Source organism: Oncorhynchus mykiss, chromosome 10, assembly GCF_013265735.2.
Source record: "Oncorhynchus mykiss isolate Arlee chromosome 10, USDA_OmykA_1.1, whole genome shotgun sequence".
Taxonomy (NCBI): Eukaryota; Metazoa; Chordata; class Actinopteri; order Salmoniformes; family Salmonidae; genus Oncorhynchus; species Oncorhynchus mykiss.
Window position 1 is genome coordinate 72,004,141 of NC_048574.1, and position 23,127 is coordinate 72,027,267.

The window sequence follows — 23,127 nt, forward strand, 5'->3', positions numbered from 1 at the left end:
TCCATTGAAGAGGATGAAACGTTGGAGGTGATGTGCTTTACCAACAATAGCAAAGGCACCTGTGTATCGCTTTCTTAGAAAAACAAATCAGTCCACGCAAATCTCTCGGTTCAAGTTCGGCCCGGCGGCGGCGCAACACTCATTCCCCGTCTGAGAACGATAGAAAAATAGAAAAAAAGGAGAAAACAAAATTGTCACTTCATATCGTTTTTTTGTTCCATCAAAATTTTGGAAGAAGGGACTTTTTCCCCAAGCCTCATTTTTCAAGGGATTCCTGATTTTTCTTCTTTGTTTGGGAGGACTGTGAGAGAGAGATGACGAAGGGAGGAGAAAGAGAGCAGGAGAGAGAACGACAGAGAGGGTAAGAGAAAGAAATAACAACTGACAGAGAGGGTAAGAGAGAGAGATAACAACTGACAGAGAGGGTAAGAGAGAGAGATAACAACTGACAGAGAGGGTAAGAGAGAGAGATAACAACTGACAGAGAGGGTAAGAGAGAGAGATAACAACTGACAGAGAGGAAGAGGAAAAGTAATACAAAGGAAGAAGGAAGAAGAGAAAAAGAGAAAGATGAGAAAGAGAGAGATGAGAAAGAGAGAGATGAGAAAGAGAGAGATGAGAAAGAGAGAGATGAGAAAGAGAGAGATGAGAAAGAGAGAGATGAGAAAGAGAGAGATGAGAAAGAGAGAGATGAGAAAGAGAGAAAGAGAGAGATGAGAAAGAGAGAGATGAGAAAGAGAGAAAGAGAGAGTGACCACAGAGAAAGAAAGAAAATGAAGAATGTCTGTCAAAGAAAGTAAATATATCGATGGATGGGGAACAGTATGGATGGGGATCAGGGTCTGTTGGGGTCCTGGTATCCTGGACTGGGATCCTAATGAGGGGAAGGCCTTTCTGGTGTTCAGCGGTCCGCTGGCCCCCCCTCTCTCAGCTCCACAGACACACGTTGCTGGTCGTCTGGCAGGTGGAGCCCTTCTCAGCCGGGGACAGGTAGAGCTTGCCGCTTGGGCACACGCACAGCTCGTACACAGTCTGTTTGGGGTACGTGGTGCCCGGCGCCCCGTGCAGCGGGTCTGCCGCTGTCCCGTGAGGAATGTTCCCCAGCCGAATTGTGTTGGAATCTAAAAAGATCTGGAGAGTGAGAGAAAAAGAAAGAAGGAGAGAGAAAGAGGGAGAAAAGGACAATAACATATAAGATATAAAACAGAAGGAAGTGAATACAGACAGAGAGACAGACAGACAGAGAGACAGACAGACAGACAGACAGACAGACAGAGAGAAAGAGAGAGACAGGCAGACAGACAGACAGAGAGAGAGAGACAGACAGACAGACAGACAGACAGACAGACAGACAGACAGACAGACAGAGAGAGAGAGAGAGAGAGCGAGACAGACAGACAGACAGACAGACAGACAGACAGACAGACAGAGAGACAGACAGAGAGACAGACAGACAGACAGACAGACAGACAGACAGACAGACAGAGAGACAGACAGACAGACAGACAGACAGACAGACAGACAGACAGACAGCAAAGTCATTCTGGTCACTTAATGGTTCCTCACTCCTGCACTATCTAGCTCTCCATGTCGTGACACTCGTATAATACAGGCTCTCTAAATTGTCCGCCAGAGGACAGACACTTCCTGTCCAGTTAAACCATAGAAACAGAATGGAATTACCATGGAAATGATCACAATACCAGGCAGCCATTGTGAGAGTACCCATGAGTTTACCAGTCAAATTGCCAGGGTTAGAGGTTCCAAGCCCTTTCTATGGATTCCATTTCAACACCCTTATGCGACCATGGCCTCTCCATCTGTCAAGAGAAAACACCTGTGCAGAAGCACCAGCAGCAGTCAGTCAGTAGCATCTCCTCTCCCCGAGTAATGAGCACCATACACTCCATTAGAAGAGCCTTCACTAGGAGTGTGTATCGTTTATGAAGTGTCATACACACCACTAACGACGCAATGGAGGGGCGAGAGTGAGAAGGAGAGAGGGAAATATGAAGAGAAAGAGAGAGAGAGAGAGAGAGAGAGATGGAGATAGAGAGGGGAAGAAAGAGGGATAGGGAGAGATTTGTATTTCAAAAGCTGAGTGCTCCTGGTATTGCGATTGAAACAGGCAGCGATCAACTTAGAACTCATTAGATCCCCTCTTATTTATGGACGGATATTTACTCATTTATCCATTTCTTTATTTATATCTGTATTTATCTAAGTATAAAGTAACAAGAGCACTCCTTGACAGCCTTAAGTAGCTCGCTACCAGGTAATCTTTCCCGGCATTTACCCACCATCATTCATGTACCCCATTTTCATGATGAAGGAGAAAAGAGAAATATACTAAATGGAGAGAGTGACATTGCAGAGAGAGAGAGAGAGAGAGAAATAAAGAGAGAGAGGGAAAGTGTAGGAACCAGGAAAGAGAGCGCCGGTATTCAGATATAAGCCGGCGGTGGCGAACCAATTAGTGTAAGTAATGGCGTCTCCGTGAGCTGACAGGGCATATCTCCACCAGCGTAAACACAAACAAAAGCCCAGACACACTCCTCCCTCCCCGACTCCCTCCCTCCAGCATGATGATGGATCAGAGACGGCAGCCGCCGCCATGTTTATCTTCTTTCCTTTGATTACCTGGAGCACCACTAATAGTGCATAGTCCACAGGTCTGGCCTGGTCTGACCTGGCCGTTAGCTAACACCACAGGTCTGGCCTGGTCTGCCCTGACCGTTAGCTAACACCACAGGTCTGGCCTGGTCTGCCATGGATGTTAGCTATCTTCACAGGTCTGGCCTGGTCTGCCATGGCCGTTAGCTAACTCCACAGGTCTGGCCTGGTCTGCCATGGCCGTTAGCTAACTCCACAGGTCTGGCCTGGTCTGCCATGGCCGTTAGCTAACTCCACAGGTCTGGCCTGATCTGCTCGCTAGCTAGCTAACTCCACAGGTCTTGCCTGGTCTGCCATGGCCGTTAGCTAACTCCACAGGTCTGGCCTGATCTGCTCGCTAGCTAGCTAACTCCACAGGTCTGGCCTGATCTGCTCGCTAGCTAGCTAACTCCACGGGTCTGGCCTGATCTGCTCGCTAGCTAGCTAACTCCACAGGTCTGGCCTGGTCTGCTCGCTAGCTAGCTAGCTAGCTAACTACACAGGTCTGGCCTGGTCTGCCCTGGCCGCTAGCTGACTTCACAGAATTTAAGCCACCATGTTAGGCACAGCGTTACAGGGGTCTGGCAGGTAGCAGCATTTTACAGACAAGATGCTAAATAGCTGATAATGTACCTTAGGGGCGTGTTTCTCAAACCAGCCCTCCAGTCCTTCGACACTGGCACGTCCGATTCAACTCGTCCCGTCAACTAATAATCAAGCTCTTCATTAGCTGAATCAGGCGTGCTCGTGTTGAAATACATCCAATGTGTGAAATGACGGGTGGTCCCTGAGGGTTGCGTCGAAAAACACCAGACCACAAAGCAACATGGAATAGGCCCCTGTGTTTTGCACAATCATGTGACATTGCAAGATGTAATCCCGCATTTTAAGGCTTAACCAGAAATGAGAATTTGACCAAAAATGAAAGCGATGGTGCTGGACCATGTGACAGAAAAAGACAAATCCAATCCAGGCACGTTACATGCCTGTGCATTACACAGGGCCCTAGGTTGAGCAGTGGTGATCTACCGTAGAGTAATATCAACTTTCAAGAGTTGTGTACATATCAAACTGTAGTTCTCCACCCCTCTCATTGGGCACCACCCGCTGTCGCACATATTTGTTTTAACCCTGCACTAACACTCTATTCACAACCAGTCAACTAATGGCCAAGTCCTTGATTATCAAATCAAATTGTATTTGTCACATGCACCGAATACAACAGGTGTAGTAGACCTTACAGTGAAATGCTTACTTACAAGCCCTTACCCAACATAAGTGTTAAGTAAACAATAATAATAAATAATAAAGAGCAGCAGTAAAATAACAGTAGTGAGGCTATATACAGGGGGTACAGAGTCAATGTGTAGGCTATATACAGGGGGTACAAGTACAGAGTCAATGTGGAGGCTATATACAGGGGGTACAGGTACCGAGTCAATGTGGAGGCTATATACAGGGGGTACAGAGTCAATGTGGAGGCTATATACAGGGGGTACAGAGTCAATGTGGAGGCTATATACAGGGGGTACAGGTACAGAGTCAATGTGGAGGCTATATACAGGGGGTACAGGTACAGAGTCAATGTGGAGGCTATATACAGGGGGTACAGAGTCAATGTGCGGGGGTACAGATTAGTCAAGGTAATTAAGGTAATAACAGTCTATGACTTGGGTGGCTGGACTATTTTACAATTTTTAGGGCCTTCCTGGTATAGAGGTCCTGGATGACAGGAAGCTTGGCCCCAGTGATGTACTGGGCCGTACGCTCTACCCTCTGTAGTGCCTTGCAGTCGGAGGCCGAGCAGTTGCCATACCAGGTAGTGATGCAACAGGTCAGGATACCTCAGGTCTGATTATGGCTATGTACGTCTCGCAGAACTTCATATAATAATAATAACAAAATATGTTTATGGATTTCATAAAGGCCGATAAAAGACGGCGCCGACAGAGATGGCAGCATCGCTTCAAGTCTTTAGGAAACTACATTCCTAAAGAAAATACTGTACTTTTTACTCCATACATTTTCCTTGACACCTAAAAGTACTAGTTACGTTTTGAATGCTTAGCAGGACAGAACAATTGTCATCTACTGCCTCTGATCTGGAGGACTCACTAAACGCATATGTTTTGTTTGTAAATTATGTCTGAGTGTTGGAGTGTGCCCCTGGCTATCCGTAAATTATTATTATTTTTAAATGTTGCCATCTGGTTTCCTTAATATAAGGAATTTGAAATGATTTATACTTGATTTATATATGATTTATAACAACGCCTCTTCAACCTCAGGAGGCTGAATAAATGTGGCTTGTCACCAAAAACCCTCACAAACTTTTACAGATGCACAGTTGAGAGCATCCTGTCAGGCTTTTATCACGGCTTGGTATAGCAACTGCACTGCCCTCAAAAGCAAGGCTCTCCAGAGGTTGGTGCGGTCTGCACAACGCATAACCGGGGGCAAACTACCTACCCTCCAGGACACCTACAGCACCTGATGCCATAGGAAGGCCAAAAAGATCATCAAGGAAAATAACCACCAGAGCCACTGCCTGTTCACCCCGCTATCATCCAGAAGGCGAGGTCAGTACAGGTGCATCAAAGCTGGGACCGAGAGACTGAAAAACAGCTTCTATCTCAAGGCCATCAGATTGTTAAACAGCCATCACTAGCACTGAGAGGCGGCTGCCTACCTTCAGACTTGATATCATTGGCCACTTTAATAAATGGAACACACGTCACTTTAAGAATGTTTACATATCTCGCATTACTCATCTCATATGTATATACTGTACACTGTATCATATGAATCTATTCTTTATCATCTATTGCATCTTAGCCGCTCTATCACTACTCATCCTTATGTTTTATACCTTTACTAAACTCAGCAAAAAAAGAAAAGTCCTCTCACTGTTCAACTGCGTTTTTTTCAGCAAACTTTTCAGCAAACTTAACATGTGTAAATATTTGTATGAACATAACAAAATTCAACAATTGAGACAAACTGAACAAGTTCCACAGACATGTGACTAACAGAAATTGAATAATGTGTCCCTGAGCAAAGGGGGGGTCAAAATCAAAAGTAACAGTCAGTATCTGGTGTGGCCACCAGCTGCATTGAGTACTGTAGTGCATCTCCTCCTCATGGACACCTGCAAGTTCCCGTACATTTCTGGGGGGAATGGCCCTAGTCCTCCCAGAGATCCTGGCTCATTCCTGGCTATGGCAGAATACTGACATTCCTGTCTTGCAGGAAATCACACACAGAACAAGATGATGCTGTGACACACCGCCCCAGACCATGACGGAACCTCCACCTCCAAATCGATCCCGCTCCAGAGTACAGGCCTCGGTGTAACGCTCATTCCTTCAACAATAAACGCGAATCCGACCATCACCCCTGGTGAGACAAAACCATCATCATCAGTAAAGAGCACTTTTTGCCAGTCCTGTCTGGTCCAGCGACATTGGGTTTGTGCAACATTGTTGTTGGTGATGTCTGGTGAGGACCTGCCTTACAAGGCCAATTGCGGACAGTCTGAGCACTGATGGAGGGATTGTGCGTTCCTGGTGTAATACGGGCAGTTGTTGTTGCTATCCTGTACCGATCCTGTGCAGGTGTTACACGTGGTCTGCCACTGCGAGGACGATCAGCTGTCCATCCTGTCTCCCTGTAGCACTGTCTTCGGCGTCTCACAGTATGGACATTGTCATTTATTGCCCTGGCCACATCTGCAGTCTTCATGCCTCCTTGCAGCATGCCTAAGGCACGTTCACGCAGATGAGCAGGGGCATTTTTCTTTTGGTGTTTTTCAGAGTCAGTATAAAGGCCTCTTTAGTGTCCTAGGTTTTCATAACTGTGACCTTAATTGCCTACCGTCTGTAAGTTGTTGTTGTCTTAACGACCATTCCACAGGTGCATGTTCATTCATTGTTTATGGTTCATTAAACAAGCATGGGAAACAGTGTTCAAACCCTTTACAATGAAGATCTGTGAAGTTATTTGGAGTTTTACGATATTATCCTTGAAAGACAGGTTCCTGAAAAAGGGAATTTTCTTTTTTTGCTGGGTTTAGATTGTGTGTATTAGGTTTTGTTGTGGAATTTGTTAGATATTAGAATTTGTTAGATATTAGGTTTTGTTAGATGCTGCTGCACTGTCAGATCTAGAAGCATAAGCATTTCCCTACACTCGCAATAACATCTGCTAACCATGTGTATGTGACCAATAAAATTTGATTTGATATATATAGCGTTTGTGTATTAGATATTACACTCCAGGGAGATTTGATTTTAGCATATTGTTCCATGATAGGGGAAATTACTCTCTCTGCCCTTTCTACCTATGGGAGGAGAGATCACTGGCACCGGGGGGTTTCTAAACCAATCAGATTCCCCAGGCCCTCCTCTCCATTGCAACAACGACCCACAATGGAACAACAAACCTCAAATAACACCTAATATTGCACTGTCATCATACCACAACCCCAAAAAGGAGAGATAGGAAACTGAGAAAGAAGGGAACGGAGGAAGAGAGGAGCAGAAATCATTTGGGCCAGCTTATAAAAGGATTAGAGTTGACACACATCCCAAATGAAAGTGTCTGTAAGTATTAGTCCTTGTCACAGCAGCAACCGTAGCTAGCGCAGTGCTAGCAGCCCCTCCACATCATGTTTATGGGAAGATGCTAGCTTCCTTAGCCTACCCCCCCTCCTTCCTACCCTGAACGAGTAGGGACGGGCAATTATAGGCGGTCAAAACATTTTTCATGGATGATTTCTCCCGACGCAGCTGGAGAAGAGAGAGAGAGAGGGAAGAGGAGGGGGGAGAAGAGAGGAGGAGGAAGGTATCCTGAACCGAAACCCTTTTAGTGTCTCAGCATGTCGGCAGGGGGGATGGGAGGAAGGGGGAGTTGAAGGACGAAAGTGGTGCCTTTGCAGAGGTGATGCCTGGAAGTGCACAAGCATGCAGGCACACAGACACACACAGGCACATAGACACATCACGGTGGTGGTACAATTGACTAGGACCATCTGAGTGCATTACACAGTCCATTACCCTCCCAGAATGAGCCTACATAAGAATGTCACATGACAATGGAGGAAATGGGAAGAAGTGGATGGAGAGGAGCTAGTGTTTCCATTGACTCAGACAATGTCCCATTAATCACACTGATACAAATGTGGACCAGCACCCTGGAAAGACCTGTCTCTCTGACTAGTGTGAGGCAAAATGCACCCTATTCCCCATATGGCCTTAGTCAAAAGTAGTACACTATATAGGGAATAGAGTACCATTTGGGACATAACGATTCTGTGAGTGCAAATAGTTTGAAAAAAATGGGCCAGGAATTTTTCCTCTCCAAATGATTCTGTTCCCTACTTGTAGCTGAATGATATGATATAACTCCAGGCTATAACTAGGGCCAGGAGTTTTTCCTCTCCAAATGATTATGTTCCCTACTTGTAGCTGAATGATATGATATAACTCCAGGCTATAACTAGGGCCAGGAGTTTTTCCTCTCCAAATGATTCTGGTCCCTACTTGTAGCTGAATGATATGATAGAACTCCAGGCTATAACATGGGCCAGGAGTTTTTCCTCTCCAAATGATTCTGGACCCTAGTAGCATCAACACACACCAACAACACATGCCACACACCATCAACACACAACAACATCACACACCATCAACACATACCACACCATCACACACACACCATCAACTCAACTAAACTCAACATCACACACACACACACACACACACACACACACACACACACACACACACACACAGACACACACATTCCACAATGTAACATACTGTACACACACATCATGGTCACATACCACAACATCACACACACACACCATCAACACACTACACCATCACACACATACACACACACACACACACATTCAACACATTCCACAACATCACACACACACACACACACACACACAACACATACCACAACATCACACACACCATCAACACATGCAACGACACCCTCAGTCAACAAACACACAAAGACGCCCTTTTGAGATTGAATCGTTGCAAAATTAAAACAGAGCAAATTCATGAATTATAAATGGTATTAAAAAAGTGCAGGGATATAATTGATGATTCATTCCAATACCCCAAAGCCAATCGAGCAGTAGGCTAATGAAGAGAGGGGGGATTTAATCGAACCAGAAAGAAATCTCCTCCTTTAAATTGTGTTAAGGTTATTTTATGCTGATAAGATGCATGCTGCAATCACAGCACCTGGGGGCCTGTTGGGGAGAGCTCTGACGAACCCTCTTGTGAGTTTAATGTTCCTTTCCCTCTCCGCGACACCAATGATGTCCTCATCTCAAGAGTCTCAAGAGCCATCTCTGTTTATCCTCAAAACTTGTTTTTGCCTAATTTAGCCCTGAAAGTTAAGTAAAATAGGGTGAAGGCAAAGTTTTATATGAGGGAAAGGGGACAGGTTGGTGTGTGTGTGTGTGTGTGTGTGTGTGTGTGTGTGTGTGTGTGTGTGTGTGTGAGCGAGCGAGCGAACGAGCGAGAAACAGCAAGAGAGAGCAAGAGAGAAAAAGATCACAGAAGTTAGATCAAATCAATTTAGAGTGGAAGAGTATGTGAATCGTAACTGTGTGGGCTAAACTAAATTTTTCATGAAAAAACAGAAATTCCCACTTGACATTCATCTCAAGTTAGGATTCATTCAGCCTATATACAACTGGGGCAAAACGACTATACACTGAGTGTACAAAACATTAGGAACACCTGCTCTCTCCATGACATGGACTGACCAGGTGAATCCAGGGTGAAAGCTATGAACCCTTGATGATGTCACTTGTTAAATCCACTTCAATCAGTGTAGATGAAGGGGAGGAGACCGGTTAAAGAAGGATTTTTAAGCCTTGAGACAATTGAGACATGGATTGTGTATGTGTGTAATTCAGAGGGTGAACGGGCAAGACAAAAGATTTAAGTGCCTTTGAACGGGGTATGGTAGTAGGTGCCAGGCACACCGGTTTGAGTGTGTCAAGAACTGCAACGCTACTGGGTTTTTCACCCTCAACAGTTTGCATTGGAGTCAACATGGGCAAGCATCCCTGTGGAACCATTTTGACACCTTGTAGTCCATGACCAGGCACATTCAGGCTGTTCTGTGGGCAAAATATTGCAGTTCAATATTAGGAAGGTGTTCCTAATGTTTTGTCGCTCAGTGTATATAGTATTTGCAGCAGCTACAGAACCACAGAAACACAATACAGGATCTAATGCTCTAGAAAAGCTGGTCATGTCTGTCCACATTGATGCAAAAGGGAATCATGACTGTACTGGATTGCATTGTTCCTCAACTACTGTGGATACTAGAGATTGTTCTAGAAATGGCTGCCTAGCGGCTACAGAAGCTACTACCAGACAGACATGTGACATCCCCCAGCAAGAGTTTGGGAAGAGGGTGTCACAGATCCATGGCTCTGTTGCAATATCCACACAAGTACACCGTTTAGGAGGAAGCTATGGGTGTGTCTGAAAGGGTATCTTATGTACTATATAGTGCGGTGCACTACTATTGACCAGGGCCCATAGGGCTAAAGTAGTACACTATATAGGGCACAGGATTCCACTTCAGACACAGTCTGTGTATTGGACAAGTGGTACAATAGTATGGATATTGGAACGTAGCCATACCGTCACCATAGTGACAGACCCTAGTACTGTACTGACCCCCATAATAAACCTGAGACCTAGTCCAGCTGTAGTAACAGACCCTAGTACTGTACTGACCACCACAAACCTGAGACCTAGTGACAGACCCTAGTACTGTACTGACCCCCATAATAAACCTGAGACCTAGTGACAGACCCTAGTACTGTACTGACCTCCATAATAAACCTGAGACCTAGTGACAGACCCTAGTACTGTACCGACCTCCATAATAAACCTGAGACCTAGTGACAGACCCTAGTACTGTACTGACCACCATAATAAACCTGAGACCTAGTCTAGCTGTAGTAACAGACCCTAGTACTGTACTGACCTCCATAATAAACCTGAGACCTAGTGACAGACCCTAGTACTGTACTGACCCCATAATAAACCTGAGACCTAGTCTAGCTGTAGTAACAGACCCTAGTACTGTACTGACCTCCATAATAAACCTGAGACCTAGTAACAGATCCTAGTACTGTACTGACCACCATAATAAACATGAGACCTAGTCCAGCTGTAGTGACAGACCCTAGTACTGTACTGACCCCCATAATAAACCTAAGGCCTAGTCCAGCTGTAGTGACAGACCCTAGTACTGTACTGACCACCATAATAAACCTGAGACCTAGTAACAGACCCTAGTACTGTACTGACCTCCATAATAAACCTGAGACCTAGTGACAGACCCTAGTACTGTACTGACCACCATAATAAACCTGAGACCTAGTCCAGCTGTAGTGACAGACCCTAGTACTGTACTGACCCCCATAATAAACCTAAGGCCTAGTCCAGCTGTAGTGACAGACCCTAGTACTGTACTGACCACCATAATAAACCTGAGACCTAGTAACAGATCCTAGTACTGTACTGACCTCCATAATAAACCTAAGGCCTAGTCCAGCTGTAGTGACAGACCCTAGTACTGTACTGACCACCATAATAAACATGAGACCTAGTCCAGCTGTAGTGACATACCCTAGTACTGTACTGACCACCATTATATACCTGAGACCTAGTCCAGCTGTAGTGACAGACCATAGTACTGCACTGACCACCATAATAAACCCTATACCTAGTCCAGCTGTAGTGACAGACCCTAGTACTGTACTGACCACTATAATAAACCTGAGACCTAGTCCAGCTGTAGTGACAGACCCTAGTACTGTACTGACCACCATAATAAACCTGAGACCTAGTGACAGACCCTAGTACTGTACTGACCACCATAATAAACCTGAGACCTAGTCCAGCTGTAGTGACAGACCCTAGTACTGTACTGACCACCACAATAAACCTCAGACCTAGTGACAGACCCTAGTACTGTACTGACCCCCATAATAAACCTGAGACCTAGTGACAGACCCTAGTACTGTACTGACCCCCATAATAAACCTGAGACCTAGTGACAGACCCTAGTACTGTACTGACCCCCATAATAAACCTGAGACCTAGTCCAGCTGTAGTGACAGACCCTAGTACTGTACTGACCACCACAATAAACCTCAGACCTAGTGACAGACCCTAGTACTGTACTGACCCCAATAATAAACCTGAGACCTAGTGACAGACCTTAGTACTGTACTGACCCCCATAATAAACCTGAGACCTAGTGACAGACCCTAGTACTGTACTGACCCCCATAATAAACCTGAGACCTAGTCCAGCTGTAGTGACAGACCCTAGTACTGTACTGACCACCATAATAAACCTGAGACCTAGTGACAGACCCTAGTACTGTACTGACCTCCATAATAAACCTGAGACCTAGTCTAGCTGTAGTGACAGACCCTAGTACTGTACTGACCTCCATAATAAACCTGAGACCTAGTCTAGCTGTAGTGACAGACCCTAGTACTGTACTGACCACCATAAAAAACCTGAGACCTAGTGACAGACCCTAGTACTGTACTGACCTCCATAATAAACCTGAGACCTAGTCTAGCTGTAGTGACGGCATAATGCACACAGACAGAGGGGACAAAGACACAACAATGAAGGAAGCCTGTCCTATAGGTCTTTTAGAAGTGTGTGTGTGTGTGTGTGTGTGCGTGTGTGTGTGTGGGTGCGCCTGTATGCTGCCTCAGCGTGACACTAGGACAATGTCAGACAAAACGCAGACCCCGCCACCGTCATGGTTACCATCGTCATTGCCAAACATTGGACAGCTGTGATTTATCAGTTCTGAACTGATGGTTGATAACATACAGAGCATTCAGAAATGATTCACACCCCTTGACCTTTACAAATGTTGTTGTGTTACAGCCGGAATTTAAAATGTATTAAATTTAGATTTACACAATAGCCCATAATGTCAAAGTGGAATTATGTTTTTATAAATTCTTACAAATTCATTAAGAATGAAAAGATTAAACGTCTTGAGTCAATAAATATTTAACCCCTTCTGACCACCTTAATAACAAACGTGTATACCATCTGTGAATACGAAGTCAATTGTTAACCAGTTAGAGCTCTAGGGGCGCTATTTCATTTTTGGATAAAAAACGTTCCCGTTTTAAGCGCGATATTTTGTCACGAAAAGATGCTCGACTATGCATATTCTTGACAGTTTTGGAAAGAAAACACTCTGAAGTTTCAGAATCTGCAAAGATTTTGTCTGTAAGTGCCCCAGAACTCATTCTACAGGCGAAACCAAGATGATGCATCACCCAGGAATTAGCAGAATTTCTGAAGCTCTGTTTTCCATTCTCTCCTTATATGGCTGTGATTGCGCAACGAATGAGCCTACACTTTCTGCCTACACTTTCGCCCAAGGTCTTAGCAGCATTGTGACGTATTTGTAGGCATATCATTGGAAGATTGACCATAAGAGACTACATTTTCCAAGTGTCCGCCTGGTGTCCTGCGTCGAATTCGGTGCGCAATTGCCAGCTGCTTCTACTTTACCATTTGATTCAGGGGAGAAAGCATGTGTCCAAGAACGATGTATCAATGAAGAGATATGTGAAAAACACCTTGATGATTGATTCTAAACAACGTTTGCCATGTTTTCAGTCGATATTATGGAGTTAATTTGGAAAAAAGTTTGCGTTTTGAGGACTGAATTTATGGATTTTTTTTGGTAGCCAAATGTGATGTATAAAACGGAGCTATTTCTAATACACAAGGAATCTTTTTGGAAAAACTGAGCATCTGCTATCTAACTGAGAGTATCCTCATTGAAAACATCAGAAGTTCTTCAAAGGTAAATGATTTTATTTGAAGGCTTTTATGTTTTTGTTAATGTTGCGTGCTGGATGCTAACGCTAATGCTAACGCTAAATGCTAACGCGAAATGCTAACTCTAGCTAGCTACTTTTACACAAATTATTGTTTTCCTATGGTTGAGAAGCATATTTTGAAAATCTGAGATGACAGTGTTGTTTACAAAAGGCTAAGCTTGAGAGATGGCATATTTATTTCATTTCATTTGCGATTTTCATAAATAGTTAACGTTGTGTTATGCTAATGAGCTTGCTGATAGATTTACACAATCCTGGATACAGGGGTTTTTTCATAGCTAAACGTGACGCAGAAAACGGAGCGATTTGTCCTAAACAAATAATCTTTCAGGAAAAACTGAACATTTGCTATCTGAGAGTCTCCTCATTGAAAACATCTGAAGTTCTTCAAAGGTAAATGATTTTTTTGAATGCTTTTCTGTTTTTTTGTGTAAATGTTGCCAGCTGAATGCTAATGCTAAATGCTACGTTAGCCATCAATACTGTTACACAAATGCTTGTTTTGCAATGGTTGAGAAGCATATTTTGAAAATCTGAGATGACAGTGTTGTTAACAAAAGGCTAAGCTTGAGAGCTAGCATATTTATTTCATTTCATTTGCGATTTTCATGAATAGTTAACGTTGCGTTATGGTAATGAGCTTGAGTCTGTATTCACGAACCCGGATCCGGGATGGGGAGATCAGAAAGGTTAAATTACGAGCCTAGTTGGTTTAGCCACGGAAAAAGTCAGAAACCTTCCCGCTAGCCATGATTGGCTGAGATAATGAGTGGGCTGGATATGCCGAGAGCACACTTCTGTCTATAATATGAGCTGTTCAGTATGTGTTGGTAATTCATTCTAACGCTGCTTTTTTGATAGATATCACGTAGTAGAACAGCATAAGTGTTGCTCTCCACTTTCTGGAGGACAGAGTTTTGAAATCAGTGGAATTAGAGAATGATAGCCAAGGAGATGGAAAAATTCTGCCGTTTGATTGCAAATATGCAGACGGAGTTGAAAAGAGAACACACAGAAGGTACAACTGACTAGGTATCCCCCTTACCCTGTCCCTTTCTTGTTTTTAATGTTTTTAATATGCGAGAGACGGGCTACCCCTGGTGGAAAGATGCTGTACGGCACAAAATGAGTTGCAAATGCATGCCGTACAGGACGTAGTGACACGTCACGATGTAACGTACCGCGTCAGAGGGGTCGTTTTTTCATCCTTTCTCAAATATTATTAGTCCATTATCACGTCAATCAATGCTGAATTGAAACTTAGTTCACACCCCGGATTTTGTTGCCAACACAGTCGCTACAGTCCCATTAGTTTTCATTGCAGCCTCGTTTGAATGCTGTGGTTGCGCAAATTTGTACGGAATGGAGTTAGTCACCGTTACACGTTTCAAATTCTGTTAGAAAGTCGTTTTCATTTTAAGTTAAAGGATACTGTTCGCTAGCTAGCTAACGCTAGCTGGCTGGCTGGCTAGCTAACGTTAAGTGTATGATCTGTGTAGTAATATTATTTGTATCTCAGAGCCATTTGCATCGCTAGATTCATGCATGGTAGTAACATTATCAGTTGGGATTATGGTTTGTTGTTTAGCTAGCTAGCTTACACGTCTAAACAAAAGACTCCACTATGCAAGCAGCTATTTCAATAGAATGTTTATGACGTCACTGCGACAACTGTCGATAGACTATGTCTATGTACTCCTATATCAGAGGACTCTCGTCTGAGTTTGCTAGAGCGCAGAATAACAGCCGAATTTACGAACTTGTTGAATGGGCAAAAAAGCGTAATTAAATTGTTGCCAGCAGCACCGTTGCAGTCACCAATGCTCTGATAACATAAACACATCCTAAACAGCTCTGCTAGGGTGAGTAAAATGAGTGAGCCGTTCTCTCATTTGTGTCAGGAAGTAGCTAGCAAGTTAGCCAACATTAGCTTGGGTGCATGACTGCTGTTGTTACGCTCAGATCTACCCTACTCCTCAGCCAGAGCATCCAGTGTGCACGCTGAAAGCTCCGAGAGCCAAACACTGAATTTAAACGGACAATCTGACAATGCTCTGAGTTTATGAATGCCCAGAGCACGCTCTGGCACTCCAGATTACAATTACAAACAGACCGGTGGTATAAACCAGCCTTTAGTCTTGAAATGTTTGGTTGTTTAGTACATGGCCTCACGTGAATCCTTAAAGAGATGGGTGGTGCTAAAGCTTAAGAGGGTGTGTTGAGTGTAGACAAAGAAGAGCTCTGCAGTATGCACCAAAACATTCAAGGGTCATTTTGTCAAAAGTGAGGTTACAAGTTTATCAAATTCCAAAGCAGAATTACTTGCTCCTCAACTGTATTGTATGACATACCGTTTTCTATCTCTGAGTCTCTACTTTTATCCAATGTAAAAAAAAAAAAAAATCAAATGTTGCTACATAAGACCGAATCGTGCCGGCCAGTCACAAATGTGGAACAAGTCAAGGGGTATGAATACTTTCTGAAGGGACTGTAGGGTACTCTAGTTATGTTGGTTGCCATTTTGACAGATTTTCCCATTATTTCTCCCATATCTCAACTACAGTCAGACTGTAGTTCTGTTCCCAAACACTAGAGAATACATTATCTGGGGACGTCTCAAATGGTGCCCTATTCCCTTTATAGTGCACTACTTTTGACCAGAGCTACTGTATGGCACCTGGTCAAAGGTAGTGCACCAAATAGGGAATAGGGTGACATCAAATCAAATGTTATTGGTCACATACATGTGTTTAGCAGATGTTATTGCGGGTGTAGCGAAATGCCTGTAAAAGCAAACTTTTGGGAGGCAGCCTGGATCTTTATTCAAACAAATTAGACATACTGTAAGACCATATATGGGTTACCCGTGCTAGTTTGTCACCTTAGCTTTGTGGTTACATGTGTATAGGTGTATTTAGTTGGGCCCTGGTTGAAAGTGCCATTACAGCTGCCTTCAATGTCTTACTGTAAAGTCAGAGAAAATATGGGTTGATCATGACAGATTTCAGTCAAATGTTGCATACTAGATATGAAAAGTAGGTTTCTACTCAGGTTTCAGAGTTGTGACTGATGATGAGTAGGTGGAGGAGAAAGAGGGAGAAGAGGAGGAAGAGGAGAAAGAGAAGGAACGGCTGGAGGAAGTGAGTTACCACCACCACAACAACAAACATAGTTGAGACAGGAAGCAGTTCTAAGCTTCCACTTCAGTGCAGCTTTAGCAGTGGCTAAAAGGCTAAGAAGCTCAGAATAACTCCCACTTAACCTACACTGCATTCTTTCTATTACTACTTAGCCATTCTCTAAATAGGTTGATTGAGGGCAATTGAACTTTACGATATTCCGCTCTTGAATTGAATGGCACTAATGTACAATAAAAAAAAGAGACAGTCAAAGGCTTTGGGCAATTGGAGGCTTCAAGATTTCATTTGAGTACCTGCCTGCTTTTTTCCGTTTACATGTGAGACATGGGGAGCTTAATGAGAGAGAGAATTCTATTGAAATTGAGAGAGAGAGACATGGAGAGCTGAGAGAGAGAGTTGAGAAAGGGAGAGTAAGGAGGCCTAGGGATGAGAGAGAGAGAGAGAGAGAGAGAGAGAGAGAGAGAAAGAGGAGGCCGCGGATGAGAGAGAGAGAGAGAGAGAGAGAGAGAGAGAGAGAGAGAGAGAGAGAGAGAGAGAGAGAGAGAGAGAGAGAGAGAGAGAGAGAGAGAGAGAGAGAGAGAGAGAGAGAGGAGGCCTCGGATGAGAGAGACCGAGAGAGTGAGTGAGAAATACAGAGAGAGAGAAAGAAATAGAGAGACAGAGAGATAAAGAGAGCGAGAGAAAGATAGAGTGAGTAGGCCTTGGGATGAGAGAAAGAGAGCGAGACAGACAGAGCGAGTGAGTAGTCTGCCGGGCCTAGAGGAGAGCGAGAGGACTCTGTCAAGTCTCATTCCCTCTGATTTTAATGGAAATCCCGGAGAAGGCGATAAGATGCTCCCGAATCGGGAACCCGAACCCATTTGGATTTAATTCCAGGCTCTCCAAAGTTTTTAAACTTGAATGTAGCTCCTTTAAGTCCCAGCTGCTGACAACATCGATTTCGCGTTAAGCCCCGGTGTCCGATGTGGTTTGCCTTCCCTTCCAAATTGACAGAGACATCTATTTTCTCCTCTTCTCCCTCTTCTTCTGTCAACGTCCTCCATCACCCGAGGAATAATTGAGAATTAAAAAGACAGAGAGAGGAAAGTAGGAGCAGTAAATCTAATTGGCTGTGTTCCCCAACTTCCTCATAGAGACCCATAAGTTGTAATTTGTGTGGCCGCTAAGGCTGGACTGATGAGGGAGGAAGTCGATGCGGGACGAAGACAGGAAGGTCAGGATGTGTCACTGGGTGTCACGGTGCACAAAGACTGACAGAACTCCGTCACACTAAGGCTACAGAGAGGTCCATCTGTTTCACAACACCCCTCGTTGTGCGTCAAAGCCCACGGTTTGCCGACAAAACTTTATGTCAAGTGTCTAGTGCTCGTCTTACACTCTCTATGATCATCTCTTCTCCTCTTCAGGGCATTGTCCTACCTCTAATGGTAGACCCTGATGAAGACAGACAGATCTACCTCTAATGGTAGACCCTGATGAAGACAGACAGAACTACCTCTAATGGTAGACCCTGATGAAGACAGACAGATCTACCTCTAATGGTAGACCCTGATGAAGACAGACAGACCCTGATGAAGACAGACAGACCCCGATGAAGACAGACAGACCCCGATGAAGACAGACAGACCCAGATGAAGACAGACAGACCCTGATGAAGACAGACAGACCCTGATGAAGACAGATAGACCCTGATGAAGACAGACAGACCCTGATGAAGACAGACAGACCCTGATGAAGACAGACAGACCCTGATGAAGACAGAGAGACCCTGATGAAGACAGACAGACCCTGATGAAGACAGACAGACCCTGACGAAGACAGACAGACCCTGATGAAGACAGACAGACCCTGATGAAGCCAGACAGACCCTGATGAAGACAGACAGACCCCGATGAAGACAGACAGACCCAGATGAAGACAGACAGACCCTGATGAAGACAGACAGACCCTGATGAAGACAGACAGACCCCGATGAAGACAAACAGACCCCGATGAAGACAGACAGACCCAGATGAAGACAGACAGACCCTGATGAAGACAGAGAGACCCTGATGAAGACAGACAGACTCTGATGAAGACAGACAGACCCTGATGAAGACAGTCAGACCCTGATGAAGACAGACAGACCCTGATGAAGACAGAGAGACCCTGATGAAGACAGACAGACCCTGATGAAGACAGACAGACCCCGATGAAGACAGACAGACCCTGATGAAGACAGACAGACCCTGATGAAGACAGACAGACCCCGATGAAGACAGACAGACCCCGATGAAGACAGACAGACCCCGATGAAGACAGACAGACCCTGATGAAGTCAGACAGACCCTGATGAAGACAGACAGACCCTGATGAAGACAGACAGACCCTGATGAAGACAGACAGACCCCGATGAAGACAGACAGACCCCGATGAAGACAGACAGACCCCGATGAAGACAGACAGACCCCGATGAAGTCAGACAGACCCTGATGAAGACAGACAGACCCTGATGAAGACAGACAGACCCTGATGAAGCCAGACAGACCCTGATGAAGACAGACAGACCCCGATGAAGACAAACAGACCCCGATGAAGACAGACAGACCCAGATGAAGACAGACAGACCCTGATGAAGACAGACAGACCCTGATGAAGACAGAGAGACCCTGATGAAGACAGACAGACCCTGATGAAGACAGACAGACCCTGACGAAGACAGACAGACCCTGATGAAGACAGACAGACCCTGATGAAGCCAGACAGACCCTGATGAAGACAGACAGACCCCGATGAAGACAGACAGACCCAGATGAAGACAGACAGACCCTGATGAAGACAGACAGACCCTGATGAAGACAGACAGACCCCGATGAAGACAAACAGACCCCGATGAAGACAGACAGACCCAGATGAAGACAGACAGACCCCGATGAAGACAGACAGACCCTGATGAAGACAGACAGACCCTGATGAAGACAGACAGACCCTGATGAAGACAGACAGACCCCGATGAAGACAGACAGACCCCGATGAAGACAGACAGACCCCGATGAAGACAGACAGACCCTGATGAAGTCAGACAGACCCTGATGAAGACAGACAGACCCTGATGAAGACAGACAGACCCCGATGAAGACAGACAGACCCCGATGAAGACAGACAGACCCCGATGAAGACAGACAGACCCTGATGAAGTCAGACAGACCCTGATGAAGACAGACAGACCCTGATGAAGACAGACAGACCCAGATGAAGTCAGACAGACCCTGATGAAGACAGACAGACCCTGATGAAGACAGACAGACCCTGATGAAGACAGACAGACCCTGATGAAGACAGACAGACCCTGATGAAGACAGACAGACCCCGATGAAGACAGACAGACCCCGATGAAGACAGACAGACCCCGATGAAGACAGACAGACCCTGATGAAGTCAGACAGACCCTGATGAAGACAGACAGACCCTGATGAAGACAGACAGACCCAGATGAAGTCAGACAGACCCTGATGAAGACAGACAGACCCTGATGAAGACAGACAGACCCTGATGAAGACAGACAGACCCTGATGAAGACAGACAGACCCTGATGAAGACAGACAGACCCTGATGAAGCCAGACAGACCCTGATGAAGACAGACAGACCCCGATGAAGACAGACAGACCCAGATGAAGACAGACAGACCCTGATGAAGACAGACAGACCCTGATGAAGACAGACAGACCCCGATGAAGACAAACAGACCCCGATGAAGACAGACAGACCCAGATGAAGACAGACAGACCCTGATGAAGACAGAGAGACCCTGATGAAGACAGACAGACTCTGATGAAGACAGACAGACCCTGATGAAGACAGTCAGACCCTGATGAAGACAGAGAGACCCTGATGAAGACAGACAGACCCTGATGAAGACAGACAGACCCTGATGAAGACAGACAGACCCCGATGAAGACAGACAGACCCTGATGAAGACAGACAGACCCTGATGAAGACAGACAGACCCTGATGAAGACAGACAGACCCCGATGAAGACAGACAGACCCCGATGAAGACAGACAGACCCCGATGAAGACAGACAGACCCTGATGAAGTCAGACAGACCCTGATGAAGACAGACAGACCCTGATGAAGACAGACAGACCCTGATGAAGACAGACAGACCCCGATGAAGACAGACAGACCCCGATGAAGACAGACAGACCCCGATGAAGACAGACAGACCCTGATGAAGTCAGACAGACCCTGATGAAGACAGACAGACCCTGATGAAGACAGACAGACCCAGATGAAGTCAGACAGACCCTGATGAAGACAGACAGACCCTGATGAAGACAGACAGACCCTGATGAAGACAGACAGACCCTGATGAAGACAGACAGACCCTGATGAAGACAGACAGACCCTGATGAAGACAGACAGACCCTGATGAAGACAGACAGACCCCGATGAAGACAGACAGACCCAGATGAAGACAGACAGACCCTGATGAAGACAGACAGACCCTGACGAAGACAGACAGACCCTGATGAAGACAGACCCTGATGAAGCCAGACAGACCCTGATGAAGAGAGACAGACCCTGATGAAGACAGACAGACCCTGATGAAGACAGACAGACCCTGATGAAGACAGACAGACCCCGATGAAGACAGACAGACCCCGATGAAGACAGACAGACCCTGATGAAGACAGACAGACCCTGACGAAGACAGACAGACCCTGATGAAGACAGACAGACCCTGATGAAGCCAGACAGACCCTGATGAAGACAGACAGACCCAGATGAAGACAGACAGACCCTGATGAAGACAGACAGACCCTGATGAAGACAGACAGACCCCGATGAAGACAAACAGACCCCGATGAAGACAGACAGACCCAGATGAAGACAGACAGACCCTGATGAAGACAGAGAGACCCTGATGAAGACAGACAGACTCTGATGAAGACAGACAGACCCTGATGAAGACAGTCAGACCCTGATGAAGACAGACAGACCCGGATGAAGACAGAGAAACCCTGATGAAGACAGACAGACCCTGATGAAGACAGACAGACCCTGATGAAGACAGACAGACCCTGATGAAGACAGACAGACCCCGATGAAGACAGACAGACCCAGATGAAGACAGACAGACCCTGATGAAGACAGACAGACCCTGATGAAGACAGACAGACCCTGATGAAGACAGACAGACCCTGATGAAGACAGACAGACCCTGATGAAGACAGACAGACCCTGATGAAGAGCTCTTGTCTAAACATATTTAGTTATTAAATGATGACATCTGAGCTCCTAGAGTGTGGTTCTCCTTTTCTTATTCAAGTCTTCTACTCCACTAGCCTAAACAGGTGTTCTACTCCACTAGCCTAAACAGGTGTTCTACTCCAGTAGCCTAAACAGGTGTTCTACTCCACTAGCCTAAACAGGTGTTCTACTCCACTAGCCTAAACAGGTGTTCTACTCCACTAGCCTAAACAGGTGTTCTACTCCACTAGCCTAAACAGGTCTTCTACTCCACTAGCCTAAACAGGTGTGCATTACTTTTGACTCCAGATCTACCTCTAAAGGTAGACAAGGTAGACATCTCCTATACAGGCAAGAGATGAAAAAGAAGAAGGGAAGAGGAGAAATGAGAAAAAAAATGCCTTTTTATAGTTAAGTGACGATATACAATGATCTATTACCGGAGATGTTGGAAGTTAATTAAATAGCGGGTGTAGTTACTAAAGCCAGGCTGGGGGCCTGGAGCTGAAAGGAGAGCGGGACACATCTCAGGAACCAGCTAGTGTTCATTTAAAGGTGATCCTGTAACAGCAGGGAGCGGGACTCTGAAAGTCTGACAACGCTTGAGTTGTTTAGGACCAATCACACAAACCAGTTCCACTTCAGCAGCGGCCATTGTGCTTAGCATGCAAACAACACGGAGGGGACATCATGGAGTTGGGTAGAGGGTGCACTTCCTGAAGTAGAAGTGGACATTGAAAAGACAGGATATGAGACCCTATCTAACTCTATGGGGGGACATTTACTTATCACACTGGCCTCTAACCTGTGACCTCTCACCTGCCCAGGATGCACTATCGGTCATAGCAACAAGGAAGTATAATAGAGATTGAAGTGGTGCTTTAGGAGTTAGGAGTAAGTTACCTTCTAAATGCCACTAAGATTTACTATGAGACGAAAGGCTCTTCCCAAAACCATCCGTCCCTCCCCCTGAAAAATGAGCTTTAAAAAGAAGAAGGCGACAAATAAGTCAGAACTTGCATAGTTATTTTTCCTCCTACTGTTCCATGTTATCAAACTATCACAGTCTTGGCGAACACTGCTTTTCTTTCAGAGTTAATTACAGAGCTAATGACAAGATTCGCTCCAGGGAAGTCTCGACAGCGCGCTGGGCCACA

General features: G+C 45.3%; 1 protein-coding gene across 1 annotated transcript in view; it reads right to left on the bottom strand.

Moving 5' to 3' along the window:
* Nucleotides 1-682: 682 nt before the first annotated feature.
* The window catches only part of LOC110534569 (zeta-sarcoglycan), a 346,767-nt gene continuing 324,322 nt past the window's right edge, over nucleotides 683-23,127 (bottom strand). The window contains exon 8 of the mRNA XM_036933869.1: nucleotides 683-1,131. Within this exon, the coding sequence (XP_036789764.1) occupies nucleotides 928-1,131 (204 nt within the window). The 3' untranslated portion in view covers nucleotides 683-927. The remainder of the gene's footprint in view (nucleotides 1,132-23,127) is intronic.